The sequence below is a fragment of the Hemiscyllium ocellatum genome, chromosome 14 (genome assembly GCF_020745735.1).
Source record: "Hemiscyllium ocellatum isolate sHemOce1 chromosome 14, sHemOce1.pat.X.cur, whole genome shotgun sequence".
NCBI lineage: Eukaryota > Metazoa > Chordata > Chondrichthyes > Orectolobiformes > Hemiscylliidae > Hemiscyllium > Hemiscyllium ocellatum.
In genome coordinates this window covers 27,156,360-27,178,395 of record NC_083414.1, presented here as the reverse complement: position 1 = coordinate 27,178,395, position 22,036 = coordinate 27,156,360, and the positions used below count along the sequence as shown (strand labels likewise).

The following is a 22,036-nucleotide window of genomic DNA, read 5'->3' as shown; positions in this document are numbered from 1 at the left end:
CTAGAAGTGAGGTTCACTAATTAACAATCCGGCTCATCTATTTAAAACAGATGTAGTGAGCTTTTCTTTTCCTCTGAGGGGTGATAGTCTTTGGAATTCTTTCAGAACAGGTGATGGAAGCAAGAGTCAGGTCAGGTGTTTCTCACGGTTAATGAAAACTTGATGGGCCAAGTTTCTCTGGATGTTTCTATAATTCAGAGTCCTTGAATATTTTTAAAGGTGAATTCTTGCTAAGCAAGGGTGACTGTGGATTTGAAGTTACTGTTGGATCAGCCATAATCTTGCTGAAGGGGCTGAATGGCCCACTTCCATTCCTAATTCGTATGTTTGTATGTTCATACGATGCAGTTAGCATGTTGTTCTGTTGATAAATTTGGATGCAGTCTTCGTCGTGTATCTGTGCGAGACAGGCCTCTGAGGTTTGGTGCTGCTGGCTATTGCGCTGCAGTATTCTAAGAGAATGATTTAATTTCATTGTAAAATTCATGTCTTACTGTGTTGGACTATCCACTATTGCTGTCGACAATGTATCTGTTGTTATTTGTAATTTACCCTGTACGTATACAATTTTATAAGAAAATCTCACCTCTTAATGGTTGAATTCTTTATCTCTTGAGATTGAGAACAATGTACTCTCTTCTGCTTAATAGAGAAAATTCTTGATTATGTAAGATACACAAAGTTTCCAGTATCTGTTTTCCTTTTGTTCTGGAGTGCTGCTTCTGACATTCTTTTAACTTTCGATTAGATTCCACCTGATATGAAAAAGTAATTGTCTGCAATCAACAGAAAATGTTTTGCTAATGGCATCTTTTTCGGGCAGTGTGTCTTCTGTCCGAATTGAAAGTATGTCCATGACACAAATGGCTGTGATTCACAATGTATGATTCAGGTCTTTGATAGCCCACAGGAATGTTTTGGCATCTTTTCCACTACACTTTATGGATCGCTTGTTTTTAAAGACTATAAAGGTTTTTGTAAAGGTTTGGATTTTTACTTTGGCATATTTTGGAGAGTGACTAATTTTCTTACGTTGGAAACATTGTTTTATTTGTGGAACACTAATCCCAACATGAGGCTTTTTCTTTCGCTACAATGGGCAGGATTTTATAGTAGCTTGCTCTTCCAAGTGGTACCTTCCATGATATTTTTCACCATTTAGTGTTTTAGGAATTGTATTGATGCTGGATTTTGATTGTACAGTGAATTTTATCCACTGCTGTGGATTGTTGTTTTACTTTAGAACTTTTGTCTCACTTTTTTTTCCAGAGTGAGGTCGTCTTTTGACTGATTTATTGCAACTATTCCAACAACAGTGCAGTTTCAGATACAAAATAAAACGTAAAAGATTTTAGCACAAGAGTAAGATAAAATTTTGTACGGAGATTCCTGAGAGTGAAATTCAGTGCCAGGATTCAGGCAAAAACTGCAAAGTAAAATTGGTTAGGTGGCTGAATGATTAAAAGATATGACATAAACAGGTAAATGTATTTCAGATGTTTAGCTCTCAAACTGATTGCTCAGCTTCTGGATATTGTCTACATTTTTGATAAGTTTGAGTTTGAATATACTGCATCAATAAATCGATCAGCTGCATGTCTATTTAGTGAATGTTAAATTTATGTTTACCATTGTAGGTAATAAGTCCGATAAGAATCATGCCCGGGAGGTTCAATATGAAGAAGCCAAAACTCTTGCAGTTCACTATGATATGGCATCTGTACTAGAGACGTCTGCCAAAGATTCCAGCAACGTGGAAGAAGCTTTTATAAAAATGGCTACAGAGCTAATGCTGAGACATGCTGGGCCTATGTTCACTGAAAAAGCAAGCGAAAGTATCAAATTAAACAGCAAAGATGTCGGTGAAGGATGGGGATGTAGTTGCTGACTTTGCAGGTTAATTTTATTAGCTTTTGCATCATCTCGTCTTAAGGTAGACTGATCAATCACAAATGTGATTTAAGTCACTTGGCTCGGCCTAAGTTATGTTTGTGGTGAGTTTGTGCACAGAATCTGTGCAGACTGTTGTGAACCGTATCCATTCCTCCAATTTGAAAATGATGACAGTAAACCTGTTCTTGCGGGTCATGAAATCTTGACATTCCAGGTTCCTTGACATTCCAATAAGAATCATAGTAGTCACATTGCCTTAACTACTGATATTGAAGAACTCTGTTTCTCTAACAACCCTTTTCTTATTAAATTTATGACTGAACAGAGTATTTTGCAGAGAAGACATGATCATTTCAAAAATGGAAGTAATAAGTTGAAATTGGAGATGATACGTAGGACTGCTTTTTTTTGATTAAAAATTACTTTTATGGTGGGGAAGAGTGGAAGTAATGAATAATTAGCTAGTTTTCTTCTGCATATCCATGGTTGCCTTACAAATTAAATTCATGCATTCCAACCACTTTTCTTTTAGTCTCACTATATATTTTCAGAATCCTGGCAGTCCTACGTATTGCTCTTTAAAATCTGAGTTCATACATTACTTTGGGGTATAGAGTATTTGACTTATTTCAATAGTTGATGATTTAAACTGAAACTTGAATCAAATGCATACATGTAGTAATTAATCTTGAAGGTGAATGTGCCGTATTGCTTTTCTGTAGTGGTCCACAACTGTTCCAGGTATAAGACAATTCTCACTGGTAATTGGTCAAAATGCTGACAGTTCAGAAAATACATTGGTTAGCCTAGCAACAGATAATTACAACTCTGGGGGTTGTTTGGTACTGCATGTAATTTACATCTAGGATCAATACTAGCCTTATTATTGATTCAAAGCCTGTTTTGGTGAGAACAAAGCATCTGACAGCAAGCAGTACTATTGTGACATTTGCGCTGCATTTGCAAAATGCTGGCAGGGAAAATCTATCCTAGAAAATGCATTGTGCACTTTACTTTTTTTAAAAGAAAAAGCAGGGTCCAGAATAACAACAGCATAAACTGGTTATGAAGTTGTTTCTCTGTAATCGTGATTATTGGAGAATAGACTGTATTACCTAACATGTTCCCAGAGCTAGCATTGATTTCATTGAAACCAATGACGTTACTCATTTTAGATCAACATCAACACTTCAATATTCCAGCTAAAAAAAATGGAATAAGCCAGAACATATTTACAAGATTCTTATTTACAAGGTGTAGGGTTGGAGGTAGTTAACACAATGTTATTTTATGGAAGGGGACTAAAGAAAACTTTTGTGCTTTGGATGAAATAATGAACGAAGTGCATCTATTTTAATAACCAGGTAAGGGGATAGTGCCTACAGTATGTAAATCTATACGGAAGACTTTTGCACATTTTGCTTTACTAAAATCTAGTGTATTAATTCCAGGTTGATTGTATATAGTCAGTTATTATTCCTATTTTTACTTGCGTACATGATTCAAAAAGGGTGATTGTTAACTAACTGCACAATGTCTTTTCAATTTCAGCCTAAACTACTAGCACAATGTCTTTCTGTCATAACTTTCTTTTAGTCATTCGGAGATGAGGACATCACTGGCTGGGCTAGCATTTATTGCCCATCCCCAATGGATACAGTAGTGATCCTCTAGAAAATGCCCCAGCCTATTTTGTAGCCAACTCCTTGGGTTAAGGGGGTTAGTCAAAATGATCATTTATGGAAAGTGAAAATGTGAATCCAATATAGGTTACATTTCTAAAATAGTGGTGCTTATATTTGGGCAGAGTCCTCCTTACTAACATCTGGGGGCTAATACAAAATTAGGAGAGCTATCTCAAGCCTGACATAGTCATACTTATGGAATCATACTTTACATAAAATGTCCCACATATTAGCATTACTATCCCTGGGTATGTCCTGTCCCACCTGTCCACTCCTGCCCTGGGTGTCCTCAACATTAAGGACCACATTAAGTCTCATGATGTTTAGTCAGACATGGACAAGGAAATCTCCTGATTTGCCATATGCAACCTGCCCATGGTTTATTAGCTTAGATTAGATTCTCTACAGTGTGAAAACAGGCCTTTCGGCCCAACAAGTCCACACCGCCCCTCCGAAGAGTAACCCACCCAAACCCATTTCCCCTATCCTATATTTACCCCTGACTAACGCACCTAACATCGTGGGCAATTTAGCATAGAAATTCACCTGACCTGCACATCTTTGGCTTGTGGGAGGAAAGCGGAGCACCCGGAGAAAACCCATGCAAACACTGGAAGAATGTGCAAACTCCACACAGACAGGTGGGAATCGAACCCAGGTCACTGGTGTTGTGAGGCAGCAGTGCTAACCACTGAGTTGATGAACCAGTGCTCCTGTATGCTGAACACCTCTTGTAGAAAACAAGGGTGCGGAATATTCTCTGAATGAGGACTTTGGTATTCACCACCAGGAGGGACTCAGCAACACAACTTCTTATTGAGCTGGTTGGGTTTCCTCCAGGTGCTCCGGTTTCCTCCCACAGTCCAAAAATGTGCAGGTTAGGTGAATTGACCATGCTAAATTGCCCGTAGTATTAGGTGAAGGGATAAAGGTAGGGGTATGGGTAGGTTGCGCTTCGGCGGGGTCGGTGCAGTCTTGTTGGGCCGAAGGGCCTGTTTCCACACTGTAAGTAATCTAATCTAAAAAGGACTTAGCTATTAGATTGGAAATGTGGTAGCTGGTGAGGGGGCTAACAAGAGGTAAAGGCATACATTTCCTCATCCTGAGCAATCTCCCAGTCACAGATTCATGTGTCCATGATAGTATCGGTAAGAGTAACCCCTGCATAATCCTTGTGGGGAAGAAAATCTTCCGTCATATTGATAATACCTTAAAGCATGTTGGGTGGCTGAATGGGATGATTTTAAACAAGCTACTCCGCTACTGGCATCATTACAGTCTTGGTTCAAAGATAGAAAAAAGGGCTGAATTCTAGAGGTGAGGTGAGACTGACCTTGATGTCAAAGCATCAATTGACTGAGTGCAGCATCAAAGGGCCCTAGCAAAATTGGAGTCAATGCATATTAGGGTGAAATCTCTCCACTGATTGGAGTCACATTTTACAGAATTATTGGAGGTCAGTCATCTCAGCTGCAAGACATCTCAGCAGGAGTTCCTCAGGGTAGGGCCTAAGAGTAGTGTCCTAGATCCAACCATTTTCAGCTACTTCATCAATGACATCCCCTTATCATAAGATCATAAGTGAATGTTCACCAATAATAGCACAAAATTCAGCACCATTGGTGATGACTCCAGATACAAAAGCAGTTTGTGTCCAACTGCAGCAAGATCTGAACAATATCCAAGCATGAGCTGAAAAGTAGCAGTAACATTTGCATCACAAATGCCAGTTAATCGCCATCTCCACTAAGAGAATTGAACTATTATCCCATTGCATTGAACGGTGTTACCACTTCTCCACTATCAACTACCTGGGGATTACCATTGATCAAGAAGTGGACTAGCCATATAAATACGATGGCTACAAAAGTAAATTACACTTAGGAATTCTGCAGTTGGTAATTCACCACCTGTCTCCCCAAAGTCTGAACACCATTTGCAAGGCACAGTCTGTTCCCCACTTGCAGATGAATGCAGCTCCAACAACACTCAAGGAGCTCACACCATCCAGGCCAAATCCGCTCACTTTATTGTCCCCACATTCACAAATATCTACTCCTTCCACCACCCATGTTCACCAGCAGTGTACTACCTGCAGAAATTTACCAGGCTCCTTAAATAGCACTTCCTATGGCCACCATTGTCTAGAAAAGCAATGGCAGAGATACATAGGATGACACCTGCAAGTTCCCCTCCAAGCCACTGGCCATCCTGGCTTGGAATTATATTGTCATTCCTTCACTGTTGATAACCCTGGAATTCCTATTATAATTGCAAGGTTGGGTGGGGAGTGAAAGTACCTACACCAGATGAGCAAGTGGTTCAAGAAGGTAGCTTACTAGGGACAGGCATTAAATGCTGGCCATTTAGCGACACTCACATCCCATGAGTGAATTAGAAAAATAAAGTATTATTTCATCTGGTTTGACCTGACATTGCTTCATGGACCGCTTTTAAGCCCAAAGAGGAGTGGTTAGGATTCTCACCACCACCACATGTTTTAAGTTGCTTTTTTTAAAAAAAAACAGTTTTAACTGCTGAGACTTATTTTGAATGTTACTAGTTAGTTGCTTACTTCCATTGGCTCAAATGCAAGAGAGCAAAAGGCCTGGCGTTGTTCACCAGCAATAAGACAATGTTGTTTATGGGTAAGTAATTGTTGGATGAAGGATGGTATTTTACAGTCTGACATGTGGAGACAAAATCAAACTTAAAAGGCCAAAGCATTCCTTAATTGCTCAAGTGGAGCACACTTGCATCTCCTGGCCAAACAAACAAGTTTGTTCACTTGTCTCGCTGGCTTCCCAATAGCAAATGACAGTGGAGAGTTACATTTCTACCAGAATTCAGTGGGAGTCTCAATTAATCACTGCCAAAATTCATGGCATTAAAATGGAGTTTTGTTGGAAACAGATTGACTCAATTTTAACTGCTGTTCCACTCTTTTTTTTCATTGATTGGGGAAGAATTAAAATTCCTCCTTGAATGTGCAAAGTAGAAAAAAACACTTTATTCCTCAGTGGACATCCACCACCCAAATGGTCACAAGATATATTCAGAAAGTATAAATTGCAATCCAACTCAGATAAATTTGTATTACGTTGAATGGATACGGAATTTCTGGAGCATTTAATAGGATAACTAGAACAATTTAATGAAAATGCACTCATGTTGCACTTGAACTTCATTAAAGTCATCCTTTTGGAATCACTTTTGCATTTGTAGACTGGTAGTGTCTGGAATTTGGATATATTTTCTAATACTTGTAAAATTTTAAAGGAAATGCTAGTTAGTTAAGGTTTTCAATGCAAGTTAATGCACATTAATAATGCTAATGTACTGTTATTTAGACAGTGATGTATATTTACATAAGTCATTAGTCCATTGAGATATTCTGTAAAAGATGTGCTTAGTTGCCAAATTGAGCTGATTACCACTAATGACATTACCATAATATCTCACCTCAAAGAACTTGTGTTCTGGACACTTTATTTATAGGCTATTACTTTCCTCATTCGCACTTCATTATGTTGGTCATCCATTACTGTCATAATTAGTATGCTTTTTCCCCCAGTTAACCCAAGTTCATAACTTCTTAAGTTCAGGTTATTAAATTGTGTAATGTTTTGTGACCAAGTTGTTAGAATGTACTCCAGGCAGTATAGTCAGTGTAGCATTCAGCAATACGCATTTTGTTTGTCAACTTTATATTTGCTTAAGTTTTTAAATTTCTCTCTGTTGAATTGTCTGAGTTTTCTGTTGACTGTTTACTGATCATCGCTTGGGTTTTCTTTTAGAATGATGAGATTTATATATTGTTCAGCATATAAAGTTCTTACTTTTAATTCTTTAACATGGATCAGGTAAAAGTTAGCATTAACTAACTTCAGTTCATAACTTTTCAGAATATATTCCTTTATGACCTGTCCATGTATCATAATGGGTTTATAAAAACTGTTAAAAATTTGTAAGCTGTATGAGAAATATGCCTTGGATGAATATTAAGGTGGCAACAATCAAACATAATGAGCATGTAACTCAAGCCTGGTTGCAAGCTGGTTCTTATATTATTCAAAATGCACACCAAATATTCCAATTCTGCACTTTATTACCGATGAACAAGAACATGGATGTAAGGGCTAAACACATCATAATCAATCAGATGATAGATATCAACTAGTCTCTGTATTTACATTTTACAGTTCTTCATTGTTTATTTTAGTATGAGAAAGGTTTGTATAAAATTTAAATTCAATTAGATTTTAATCTGCTTAATTTTATAATATTTTGGATATTATGCCTTTATCTGCCCTTGAACTCAAGTTATTCCATGGGGTTCCTCTGCTAGGTTACACAGCAAGTTAGCTGAGCATGTTATCTGATGTTTTAGAGAGAGTTTATGCTGAATTGCTTAATTCAACCTGGATAAGGGTCAGAATACCGCAGTTGTTTGCAACACCTCATAAGCAGATAGAGTGGAAAAGCATCTGATTGGCATCCAGAAACCCATTTTGGAAATGTGTATGCTGGATTGAGTTGAGTGGTGATGTGCTCATAATATTTATGACCCATGAATTATAGTCCAAAGGCATGAGAGAAATTGCAGTGCTAGTGGAGCTGTACTTTGACATTGTCAACAACATTGAGAAGGGAGAGTGGAAAGAAAATTGGTAAGGAAATATTTCCAAAAACATTGTTCAAAGTACTTGTAAAAATAATTTATTTCAGGACATTGCAATAATTTCTTATGTCAGAACAATACTTTTAGTACATCAGTATATAAGATAACAAGGTTTGCTCTTCTAAAAGAGTTTAAAAGTTCTGTCTAAAATACACAGTTGGATAATGTTGTGAGTTTCATTTTACAGAATTATAAGTTGCATTTTATACAGCTCTGTTCCAAATGCTGATCAGGAATAAACTCAGTTTATTGTTAAAACTAAATCTTATCTCTCTACAAGTTAACATGTCAGCTGATTTTGGATATACTTTTCAGAAGACAACTGAGTAACAGAAACATCAACAGCTAACTGATCGTCTATCAAACAGGCTTTAATAAATGTGAAATGATTTTAGTTAATAATGAGCATGCACTGCCTCATAGCGAACCATAAGGATCTATAAATTCTCAAACTGGAAAATGTTTAGGGTATTGATATGACTTGAGAGGAGCCAGTGAGGCATGAGACTCTGTTGCCTAAGCCAGATCACTTGAAACAGGTATATTCTTCTCTCCTTCTGTTTAATATCCATTTTATCTTGCTGTTCCTTATTGTGTATTGCTTACTTGTGGAAAAAATGGAACGAATAATTTGGTGTAACTAGATCAATAGATTTGAGACAATAAAGGATTCAGATTCATATGAAGTCTGTTATTGTTATTGTAAAATACCTTGAAGTGAAAAATAAAGGGCATTTAGTATCTTTGTGTTGTCTTTATGTACCATTCTTGGACAATAATTCTCAACATTTTGTTAATACAGAAAGAGGAGTCAGCTTGCATGAACAAGGATAGGGAAGCCCTTCTGATTGGGCACCTTATGGCCCACAGAAGAATCTTCCCCAGGGGCTTGCCACACCTGAAAGATGCATCTCCTGTCCTTATGACTGCAGCACCTGTTGCTGTGACTACACACTGCAAGCAGTTCATTGCCCAAGGAATGTGAGATTGGTTGTGAAATGGTTGCCCCAGCTTTCCAGCTGTTGGTTGAGGCTGCTCTGACCCTTTTAAAATCCCACTCACTGTCACCCGAGCTTTCCTTCACAGTCTTGGTTGACAATGTATTGCTATTCCTTTACTATCGCTGGACACTTTCTAGAACTCCTATCTCTAAGAGCATTATATCACCAACAATATAACTACTGCGTCAATTTGAATCTTATTCATATTTAATTTAATTTCAAAGTTTTCTCCAGTTTCTTGAGCAGTTGAGAAGAAAAAATAAATGTTGGGCTTGCCCATGATACCCACAATCCACAAACAACTTTTTAAAAATCCAGAGTCCGACAGCACAGAAACTCACCCTTTGGTTCAACTCATTCAGGCTGACCAAGTTTCCCAAAATAAACTAGTCCCACTTGCCTGCATTTTGTCCATATTTTTCTAAACTTTCCTATTCATATGCCTGTTCAAATGTCTTTTAAGTGTTTTAACTGTACCTGCATCAACCACTTCCTCTGGCAGTTCTTTCCATATACAAACTACCCTCCATGCGAAAAAGTTGCCCTTCAGGTTTCTTTTTAAATTTTTCTCCTCTCACATTAAAAATATTGCCTCTAGGTTTGAACTCCCCTCCCCTGGGGAAAGGACCTTACTATTGAGATTAATTATGCCCCTCATGATTTTATAAACCTCCTACACTCCAGTAAGAAAAGTCCCACCTTTTCCAGTCTCTTCTGATAACACACACCCTCCAATTCCAGCAACATCCTCAAATAATTTCTGTATCCTGTCTAATTTAATAATAGGAAGACAGTAAGGCTGTAAAGTGAACATATTTGTGTCAATACATAAACTCAACTGGAGTCATGGACTTTGTAGTTAGACTGTGACGTAAAATAAAAGCCTTCACCCCCAAACTTCTGAACAATCAAGCAAACAGCACATTTCAAATTTTGTTATTCAAAATATTTAAGGTCATTTCAATACATTTGTATGATTTAGAAAATATAAGGGTTTTCTGCAGCAGTTACAATAGGATATTCAACGGTATGAGCGGGAAAATGTGACAATATTGTCCATTATCCACGGATCCATGTACTGTCTAGGTCGGCCCCAGATTTTTTTTTATCCCCATATTGTCTTGTCTGGTCTGCCTCACTAAGCATTGCAGTCCTTTAAGGTCTATAAACATGCAGGTTATCTGCAGGAAGTCTGTGCTCCTATCCCTTGCAAATAGGGAGGGATGAGTGTACAGTACATCAGAAATAAAAATTAATTTATAAGCTCAAAAATGCTATGCATTACTGCCTTGAATGAATACTAAGATAGTTTAATACATTTTCAAATTAGTTTGTACAGATTATTTCATTTTTAAGAAATCTTGGTTTGGCTTTATTGAAAGTTTGAAAAAAATGGTTAGATATTAGATCAGTTCACTTTTTAAAAAGATAATGCTAACTTAAAATTCTGCAGAATACTTATACATTTTTTATCACATTTCTTAAACTTAATGCTTACAAATCAAGAAATGATTTACCAAATATCAATTACTACCAAGTTTATTATTTAAAATCATAGTTCCAAAACAATGAAATTCAATTAAATACAAATAAAATTTGCTAGAGAAAATCAACAAGCCTGACAGCATCTGTGGAGAGAGAAACAGAGTTAATGTTTCTGGTCCAGTAAGACTCCTCTACACAACTCTGCTTCTGTCTCCACAGATGCTGCCAGATTTGCTGATTTTTCTCTGAACATTTTCTGTGTTTATCAGATTTTCAACATCTGCAGTATTTTGCTTTTACCAGAAAACCAATGATCTGATATGCACTCATGGTAGGTTATGGCTTTCCTGATGCAAGTCGCATAGATGCATTGGTCAATGGAATATGACAAACTGAAGAGGTCAGTCATCTGCTACCTCAACAAATCCTTTTAGAAGGTCAAATTGTTTATTGTCAAAGGTTTACTTCTATGGGAGTAAGTTATGACAAAAAGTAATTAAAGCAATGACGTTAAACATTGAATGTTTATTTGTGGCCTGTTTTTGTCATCTGACCTGAAGAAAGCTGGGGATGGGAGAGTGTAGAAGAAGAGGGAAAGCATTGTCATTTCTTTAGAAGAGATTTAATTGGCATTTGGAACGAAGGTATCCTACCTACATGTAGCCAAACTGATATGGAGAAAGAAATGTGGTGTTTGCTAGAGCACACTAATAGTGAAACAGCGTAACCAGCTGCAGTAAATTGAATTGTAATAGCTCTTAACCATTAAATGTCATCATTTTCAAGGTTTGACAACACACATCACAGTTGTTCTGATAAGACTGATCTGCACACAAAAAATAATTTTGTTTTGATTTCCCAGACTTCTCAAAACCCTAGTTTGGCTTCCACTAACATTATGAAACCTATGAAAGTCTTTGTTTAACCCACATTACAACAATGACTATACTTAAGAATTATTTAATTGACTGCAAAATACTTTGGGTTGGATTTAAGTTATGCAAGATATTTTATAATTGAAGCCTTTTTGTTTGCTCAAAGATTATTGTATATAAAGAAAGAACACAGGATCCTTTACAGGTCCTCACATGATATCCTGTAAAGTGACCAGGTGAAAATTTAATTCCAGGTTTTAACAGTATATAAATCAACACCTGTTTTTTGTTTCCCCCACAGTCATATTGTTTGTTTTAAATTTATTGAAATCTTGTTGCATTTCAAAATATATTAATCTTTTGAGGATTAACAAAGAAAGCTGACAAACTCAGGTCGAGCAGCATGGGCGGAGAGAGAAATATGTTAATATTTTGAGTCTGATATGACATGTTCAAACTTAAGTTTATTTCAGATTTCCTTCAGCTACAGTATTTTGCTTCATTCAAGGATTAAATAATATAGCTCTTTTTCCCAAATTTAGTGTTCAAAATCATGGTTTTCTGAGGAATGGAATCAGCAGCATGTTATTATAGGGCCTCAATGCACCTGTGGTTAATTTGGAAAGGACTGTTTGCTGCGTGAGTGGCATTTTTCTGTCTTGCAGCAATCATCTGTGGACTTTGATCACTTTACCAATATCAAGTTTAAAGCCAGATATTAATGCAGTATCATATCTGCAGGGGTTGTGTTGAGCCCACCAAATCACACTTCACATAGCAACTTCCTCTCCTTAGTCTGGACTGAATTTGAGTCGAAGTTGCTGGGGTTAAAAAGGTGTCTTACTCAATCAATCATCCAGTTCCTAATGAAAGAAATGTAAATAATCAAATATTTGATCCTGATAGTGCAAACCTAACGCAACACATCATACAAAAGTGGATATACAGAAACTTGCAGAATATACAGAATGTTGTTGTGGTTCTGTTCGCCGAGCTGGGAGTTTTTGTTACAAACGTTTCGTCCCCTTTCTAGGTGACATCCTCAGTGCACCTAGAAAGGGGACGAAACGTTTGCAACAAAAACTCCCAGCTCGGCGAACAGAACCCCAACAAGCACCCGAGCTACAAATCTTCTCACAACTTTGAATACAGACTGTGCATTAGCTTCACTTTTTCTCCCTAGAGTGCAAAATTAATAGCCACATAGTAGGCTTTCCATCCTATTTTGGCAAGCAGCAGCAGGGGTCATGTAAATACTTCAAATGGAGGTGCACAAACTCCAACATTTTACATCTTAGTTTGAAAATGGCAAGTCACTATTGCAGTTGGTTACTGGAATGGAGATTTGGATGGGAAACTCTAACTCCTGCTGCAAGGAGGCAGTCACAGAAGGCCCCTATTCTGTCTAAAGTGCTAACATCATTAACCATCTCCAAACAACAGATACATTCCTTTTCACCTCCAGTGATCTTGAGGCTTGCTGGAAGCCTGCTGTTTGCGCACCCTGCCTATAAGAAAATGGACTGGGAGAGGAATGAGCCAGGGCATACAGACCAACAGCACTACTTTTAACACTCTGCCTGCATTCCTACCCAATGACAGGCTGCAAGTCAAGTCCCTTAATGGCTTGTTTGTTTTGTACTTTGTTAGTCAAGTAGCCTCTATGCAGCATGTTTAGAATATCAAGCAACCACTGGCCAGCTTTGTTGTCTTTGAGGAATTGGGATTGCAATGGCAATTATGTTTTAGAAGAAAAACAGGAACAGAACTGTGGTTAGTATTACAGTCTGGGACAGTGGTTTCACTGTAACTAAGAGAAAAACAGTGATAGTCTCAGCCTGTTCATTGTTGCCAAGCGCATAGATAATTGGCAGTCAACAATTCTGTGTGAACACAATATCCATCTTTCATTTGTAAACCAAGTGCAGTGGCAAAGGGGAAGAAATGCTTAAAACAGCATTATTAAAAATTACAGGGGTAAGCAGAATTTTTACAATACAAACTATTTAAAACCAACTATTGCAGTTGAATGATATGCATTTTTTAAGCCTTGTTTCTGACAACAGAATGCTAAAAATGACATGTAACTCACTTTTTTTTTCAAATTCAGTTAATTTATTGTTAAACCAATGTCTACAAGCAGCCAGAAAAGATAAGGCTGAAAATGTTTAGTTGTGTGCAAGAGACAACTGGGAAGATAAATTAACAGAACATATAATGTTCCTAAACTAAACTCCATCTTCTCACTTCCACACTGTTGTAACCACTGTTTTGTAAAAGTTTGAGAACACCCAGGGCTGACCAGACTGCATTCAGAGATGATGATTTCCCCTGGCTGGGAGCTGTAGATCAAACAGTTATGGGGTTTCAGGATACAGAGCAAGACTGACGAGTAAAAGTTTCTTCACTGAGATGAACCTGTGGGAAGCCTCTACCATAGAAAGCTGTGGAGGCCAAATCACCGAATATATTTAAGAAAGAAAAATAAAAATTTCTGAAGGCTAAAAATGTCAGGTGGTATAGAGAGAGAGTCACAGTATGATTGTGAAATAGAGAATCCAAGCCATGTTCAGGTTGAATGATGGAGCAGCTTAATGGGCCAAATAACCTACTTGTGCTCCTATTTACTACCTTTTTATGTTTTATAAATATTAACAAAACAGACTATACTGTTACAATAGAATAATTAAAATTGATTTGTAAAATTGTATTGTTACCTAATCATTAAAAGAGAAAAGTAGAAAACTGTACAGACACCAACCGAGGTTTGTTCTACTGGTTTTACGTATATGCATCTTACATTCTACATCTTCACCTAAATGTGAATGATTCAGATTTGAGGGGGAGATTTTATGAGTAATGATTGAAGTGTTTAAACATTAAGCTCAATAATACTGATTTAGCAACGTTGTTTCAGTAAACAGTTGCATACACTGGTTTGAAAATATAGTTCTCTCACTCCTGTCTCAAGGATAAGTTTGAGTTTAATAGAAGTTCCAGTAAATGATTTAGTTCTCCCTACTTTGCAACTAATAATTGTAGTGGATCAAACTAAGTTACATGCATGTTCATATTTTGAAGATGTAGAAACCAGCAGCCACAGTTCATTTAGGAATATGATGGAACAGAAACACAAATTTTTTTTTAGACAGAGCAGGAGTGAAGAGAAAATAAACCACATAGCTGTAGTCTGCTGAAATTTTTTAAATAATAAAAATATGCTTATACAGTAGACTCAAAAATTATACATTGTACACTTTCATAAAAGTAGTGGGATCAGTACCTGTGCAAGTTACACAGCTTAGAACCTGATCTCACTGAATGGCCATTAGAAAAAAAAGTTAACAGTTTGCCACAATTATTCCAAACTGAGACTTGTGTTAGGGCGGGGTTATTGATAAATACAGGTGTACGCAGTATAATAGACAATTTGGTGTCTGTTTGGACTGAACTTGGCAACTTGTTTTTATAATTTTTTTAAAATCCATTTTTTCCTAGGTCCAGTTGTAAGCTTGGCATATAAGTAGAGGCTTACTTCCTTTAAAAAGGTTACTTAGGCACATATCTTTCCAGTTCATAGATTAGTTCCACAGCAGAATCAATATCTGGTACAATATAGTCTGGATCAGATAAATCAGCATCAAACCTGAAGTCCCTGTGCCCATGAAATACAGCCCCTGTGGTAAGTTCCTCTGGGCTGACTAAAGCACCTTTTGAGGGACTGTACACACCTGTGCAAACCAGCACAGACTTGCAGCAAGTAGCAGAACCTGGTGTCAGTTCACTTGCTATTACATCCACTTCCTCATCTTGGGAAACTGTGGCTGTTTGTTTTCCTGCAGCAGCTTTAGCTTGTAACCATGAGCCTTTTCTAGAAGATGCCTCTTCAAGGTAGCGGTTGTATAGATTAGCACCGTAGATGTCAGTCATTGGATTATCCCTAAAAAAATTTTAGTTAACATCTTCAATGCGGTTCATAAGAGATCAGCAAGACAACATTAAGACAAATTCGAGAGTTTTTAATTTCTGCTGCCGCCCAGCATTCCACTTTGATTGGTGAAATTCTTTTATTTCTGCAATTTTTAGAGTCATAGCACGGAAACAGATTCTTTGGTCTAACTCGCCCATGCCAACCAGATATCCCAACTCAATCTAATCCCACCTGCCAGCACCTGGCCATTTCCCTCCAAACCCTTCCTATTCATATACCCATCCAGATGCATTTTAAATATTGCAATCGTACTAGCCTCCACCACTTCTTCTGGCAGCCCCTCCCATACGCACACCACCCTCTGTGTGAAAAAGTTGCCCTTTAGGTCTCTTATATTTTTCGCCTCTCACTCTAAACCTATGTCCTTTATTTCTGGACTCCACCACCCCAGGGAAAAGACTTTATTACCCTATTCATGCCCCTCATGATTTTATACATCTCTGTAAGGTCACCCCTCAGCCTCCGACGCTCCAGGGAAATTCAACCTTTCCATATAGCTCAAATCCTCCAACACTGGCAACATCCTTGTAAATCTTTTCTGAACCCTTTCAAGTTTCACAACATCTTTCCGATAGGAAGGAGACCAGAATTGCATGCAATATTCCAAGTGGCCTAATCAATGGCCTGTACCGCCGCAACATGACCTCCCAACTCCTGTACTCAATACTCTGACCAATAAAGGAAAGCACACCAAACGCGTGTTCCCTATCCTATCTACCTGCGGCTGTACTTTCAAGAGGTATGAACCTGCACTCCAAGGTCTGTTTGTTCAGCAACACTCCCTAGGACCTGACCATTAAGTGTATAAGTCCTGCTAAGGTTTGCTTTCTCAAATGCAGCTCAAATTTCTTAGCAAACATTTAGCACTCTAATTTAAATGCCTATTCCTCACTGACAAGGATTCAGAGTTCACCAAAGACAGGTCTATTCTTCATGATCTGGAATCTATATGAAACTTGTAATCAACATTATTTATCTAGTTTGAGACCATTTCACTTTCCTGTATTGTCCCTTTCTCCATCTCCAAATGTGGCATTAAGTATTCATTTGGATACTATGGCAAAAATATCAGGATTAAAAGTTGGTTATTTACCCAGGCTTCCACATCCAGGCTTCTTAGACAGCACTTTCCAACTTATGACCACCACCAAGTAGCAGGAACACTGCAACCTGCAATTTCTCCCCAATCCACGTGCGATCTTAACTTGGAAAATATATCACTGCTCCTTCAATCTCACTAGGTCAAACTCCTGGAACTCCTTCCCCCGTGGCATTATGGGTCTACCTGCACCAAAATGGACTTCAGCAATTCAAGAAGGCCACTCACTCGCACCTTCTCAATGGCATCATCTAGTAATGGGCATTAAATGCTGACACAGCCAACGACGCACACATCCCGTGAATGATTTGTTTAAAAACTGCATACATTACTACACTGGCATGAGCAGAATATACAAGAAACAATGGCAGAAAAATAGCTGAAAACCCAAAATCAAATCAGGGCTGTGCTCCCCAACTCCTCAACATCCTGCTGCAAAATGAGAAATTTTAAAACCCAGCAAGTTGCAAGAGTTGTGATTTGATCAAACGTATATGAAGGGTTGAGGCAGTATTGATATTAGATTACAAGATATTTTAGTAAGGAAAATATTTAGCAAAAATAAAGGTTTTCTCAGCCTCTAGAACTTTGAGTCAAATTGTGGTTTCCCCCATGACGTAGCCACTTACCCAATGGCATAAAGTGTGTGAATAGGTTTCCGCCATCCTCTTTCAGCAGCTTGAGCCCTTATGAGACACTCTGCATAATGATAGGTTATTTCATTTGGTTTTCCTACTAACAGCTCATATTTAAGATCTTTGCCAGTGATTTTCTTGTAAATGTTTTCAAGACACAGTACAAATATTCCATGACCGAACCTGTTAGGCCAGAGGGAAAAGTCAAAAATCACACATTAGAAATAGCTTTCTCATCCAATTGCTGACTAGCTTGTCAACTGTGAGTTCAACTTCTATCCGGTGAGAAATTTGCTTCACTTGGTCACCCTGTTAGTAAACTATTGCAGAAGGGGAGAAAAAGAAACAAAAAAAACAACAGTTTTGCAGCACCTTTAAAATGACAAATTATCTTAAGTACTTCACGGGACAATCAGTAAACAAATCAGGACAAAAAAAAGTTACACAAGTTAGCCATATTAAGACTATTTGATCAAACAGGCAGATTTTAACCAGTGTTTTAATAAGGAGAAAGCGATAAAGAAGCAAAGCATTTTATAGAGAAAGTCAAATATTTACCACAGAAATAGACCATTCAACCTGTCTTGCCTGCATTGAACTTTGACCCCTTGGGGGTACTGTACAGACCCACTTTGCTCATTTCAAGCTTGTTATTATTCATGGGGGTCCAGGTGGCTTGTTAAATTAAAACAGTAATGGGAAAGGTTGGTGCTTATTTCAGAGCCACTTAATCAGACATCAATTAATCAACTCAATGCCTCAAATTGACCATCCAATGTTCAAAAACATGGTGAGGCCATGAAGTTGAGAGCGTGCCAATGATAGCATGGTGGCCTACTTTGTGGGTGACTCCTTTCTCCCGCTTATTGGTGGTCCGTAAAATTCTCCCTGTAGTGGGTTCTCTCCATTTCTAATACCTTCACAGTGCAATAGCCATAATCTATAGCCAGATTTATTTTCTTGTATAGAGTCAGCTGATTCAGGATTTACTGTGCTTGTCATCAGTTCCAAAAGTGCACTGCCCTGACTTATACAAATGTTGCACTTACCTTATAAATATAACTAACCTCTCCTAAACCCCATCCCACCTTTAGAGCTATCTATGTTCTATATGAAACATTAATGTACCTGCTATTTTAGGTGCAGCAAGAAACAGAAAGAAGAGAAAAACATGTGGCATCTTGCTCAGGGCGTTAAGTACACTTCCCACTCCTGGTTCTGTTTCAACACTGATAGTTTTTACTATCATAGAGAAATTAAATGTTTCATCATGCAGCTTACCCTTCAGAATTTTTCCACTGCCATCAAATATTTTTCACTTCTTTCCCCTCTCCCTGCTCAATCAACTCTTAAAATCTAGGAATTGAAAAAATGAACCCACTGACAGGTAACTGTACAATAGCTCGGCTGTTGTAACCAATGTTCCATTGTGTGTTACAAAGATATAATTCACAACAAAGGCATTCTTGTCAAGATGAGGCTCCAAACATGGGATCTTTCCAGAATGGAACAACGGTTAGGGAAAAATATATATCATGAGCCTCCAACATACAGCTGGCAGAGGATTTGACACAGCCTGATGTCTGTTTCACTGGTAGATGGATTTACATGATTCATAGGATTCTCAATCAATAATTGCATAACCTTAAATGATCAAGACAAAATGGTGCACAGAGGAAGTTTGTTCTTGAAATTATTTCTGTTTTATTTATATTTTATTTGTATCAGATGGTGCAAGGAGCTGCTCATTCAATGAGAGGTCCTTTCTCTCGAGTGTACTCTGCAACAGTTTTACCCGCAAGGAAAGTGGGAAAGAACCAGTCTGTGATTGGAGGAGAAGTAAACAATTCCTAACCTGGAGCTGTGGCAGTGAGTCCGAGGGCCAGGTCTGGGAATGCATTGGCTTGTGGTAGTGGGGGAAAGAAAATAGAGTTGCACCACTGGAGAAGGCAATACAAGTCTGAAGGTGGAATTTGCTAGTGGAAACCTTTGCATGCAAAGCCCCATGGATTATTTTCTTGAAATTAAAGGGGCCAAAGAAACACAATGAGAAGGATAAAAGAGGGGAGGTGGAGAAAGAAAGGAATGAAAGAGAAAGAGGGAAAAAGATAAGGGTGTGGCGAGAGAGCAAATGAAAGCAGGCTGTATGAGGAAGAAACCCCAGGCTGAAAGCCAAGTCACTCTGACACCCAGGTGCTGCATTTTGGGAAAGCAAATCTTAGCAGGACTTATACATTTAATGGTAAGGTCCTAGGGAGTGTTGCTGAACCAAGAGACCTTGGAGTGCAGGTTCATAGCTCCTTAAAAGTGTGGTCGCAGGTAGATAGGATAGTGAAGAAGGCGTTTAGTATGCTTTCCTTTATTGGTCAGAGTATTGAGTACAGGAGTTGGGAGGTCATGTTGCGGCTGTACAGGACATTGGTTAGGCCACTGTTGGAATATTGCGTGCAATTCTGGACTCCTTCCTATCGGAAAGATGTTGTAAAACTTGAAAGGGTTCCGAAAAGATTTACAAGGATGTTGCCAAGGTTGGAGGATTTGAGCTACAGGGAGAGGCTGAACAGGCTGGGGCTGTCTTCCCTGGAGTATCGGAGGCCCAGGGGTGACCTTATGCAGGTTTACAAAATTATGAGGGGCATGGATAGGGTAAATAGGCAATGTCTTTTCCCTGAGGTCAGGGAGTCGAGAACTAGAGGGCATAGGTTTAGGGTGAGATGGGAAAGATATAAAAGAGACCTAAGGGGCAACTTTTTCACGTAGAGGGTGGTATGTGTATGGAATGAACTGCCAGAGGATGTGGTGGTGGCTGGCACAATTGCAACATTTAAAAGGCATTTGGATGGGTATATGAATAGGAAGAGTTTAGAGGGATATGGGCTGGGTGCTGGCAGGTGGGACTAGATTGGGTTGGGATATCTGGTCGGCATGGTCAGGTTGGACCGAAGGAGAAAGTGAGGACTGCAGATGCTGGAGACCAGAGTTGAAAAATGTGGTGCTGGAAAAACACAGCAGGGCAGGCAGCATCCGAGGAGCAGGAGAATCGACGTTTCGGGCATAAGCCCTTCTTCAGGAATGCTGAAGAAGGGCTTATGCCCGAAACGTCGATTCTCCTGCTCCTCAGATGCTGCCTGGCCTGCTGTGTTTTTCCAGGTTGGACCGAAGGGTCTGTTTCCATGCTGTACATCTCTATGACTCTACAATTCTGCAGAGGAGCTGGGAGTGCGCCCTATTTGAGGCAACCTAAGGTTAGCATTAGTTACATCTAACTCCTTAGCTTGGCTCGACTTGCCACCACTTTTCCCTGTCATCCAGAATTGGACTTTGATTCTGTTTCTGTCTCGAGCTCAGCTTCTCAAACAAAAGTGCAAAAATTGGCTTTGTTATTAAGCTTTGTTGCATGACACATTTTAACGGTCATTTCTATGAATTACTCATTTAATTGATCAATTTATTTCTTTTGAATTTGTTTAAATTGTAGGTTACCATTATTAACCTGTATATCTCTGTAATTTTCTCACTGATAACTCCCACCCCCACAAGGAAGAGATGAAATAGGATATTTACCCCTCCGTGCAAAAAATTTGGCCATCCCTGATCTACTGGACAGCAAGACCATTCTGCAATCTGCTTTCCAAGTCATGGCTTGACCTCAGAATTATTCTAAATTAGGTCCTCCTGTAGTTGAGTCTAATTGTGTCATGCCTTAGAGCTTAAACTAAGCAGTTAAAATTGACCTAAGGTGTTCTACACTTATGTGAGGAACAAGAGGATGGCCAGAGTGAGGGTAGGGCCAATTAGGGATAGTGGAGGGAACTTACAACTGGAGTCGGAGGAAGTAGGGGAGATCCTTAATGAGTACTTTCTTCAGTATTGACAGGGATCTTGACGTTTCTGAGGACAGCATGAAACAGACTGATGTTAGGAAGGAGGATATGCCAAAAAGCTTGAAAAACAAACGATAGATAAATCCCCTGGGCCTAGGTTACTACAGGAAGCGAGGAAAGAGATTGCTGCAGCTTTGGTGATGATCTTTGCATCCTCACTGTCCACTGTAGTAGTGCCAGATGATTGGAGGGTAGCAAATGTTATTCCCTTGTTCAAGAAAGGGAAAGGGGATAATCCTGGGAATTTCAGTCTTATGTCAGTGGTTTACAAAGTATTGGAGAGGATTCTGACAGACAGGATTTATGATAACTTGCAAAACCATAGTTTGATTAGAGATAATTAGCATGGCTTTGTGATGGGCAGGTCATGCCTCACAAAACCTATTGAATTCTTTGAGGATGTGACAAAACACATTGATGAAAGTAGAGCTGTGGATGTGGTGTACATGAATTTTAGCATGGTGTTTGATAACGTTCCCCATGGTAGGCTTATTCAGAAAGTAAACAGGCATGGCATACAGGAAAACCTGTCTATCTGGATACAGAATTGGCTGGCCCATAGAAGACAGAGGGTGGTGGTTCATGAAAAATATAGGAGCAACTTTTTCACACAGATAGTGATGCGTGTATAGAATGAGCTGCCAGAGTGGTGGTGGTGGTGGTGGTGGAGGCTGATACAATTACAACATTTGAAAGGCATCTGGATGGGTATATGAATAGGAAGAGATTAGAGGGATATGGGCCAAATGCTGGAAAATGGGACTAGATTAGGTTAAGATATCTGGTCGGCATGAACGAGTTGGACTG

General features: G+C 38.7%; 2 protein-coding genes across 2 annotated transcripts in view; one reads left to right on the top strand and one right to left on the bottom strand.

The window, feature by feature from the left end:
- The window catches only part of rab43 (RAB43, member RAS oncogene family), a 32,386-nt gene extending 23,447 nt beyond the window's left edge, over positions 1-8,939 (top strand). Inside the window, exon 3 of the mRNA XM_060835543.1 lies at positions 1,638-8,939. Within this exon, the coding sequence (XP_060691526.1) occupies positions 1,638-1,888 (251 nt within the window). The 3' untranslated portion in view covers positions 1,889-8,939. The remainder of the gene's footprint in view (positions 1-1,637) is intronic.
- Positions 8,940-14,340: 5,401 nt separating this feature from the next.
- The window catches only part of zgc:77375 (uncharacterized protein LOC402927 homolog), a 55,955-nt gene continuing 48,259 nt past the window's right edge, over positions 14,341-22,036 (bottom strand). Inside the window, exons 7-8 of the mRNA XM_060835151.1 lie at positions 17,340-17,528; positions 14,341-15,560 (exon numbers count right to left, since the gene is read on the bottom strand). Coding sequence (XP_060691134.1) covers positions 15,170-15,560; positions 17,340-17,528 — 580 coding nt within the window. The 3' untranslated portion in view covers positions 14,341-15,169. The remainder of the gene's footprint in view (positions 15,561-17,339; positions 17,529-22,036) is intronic.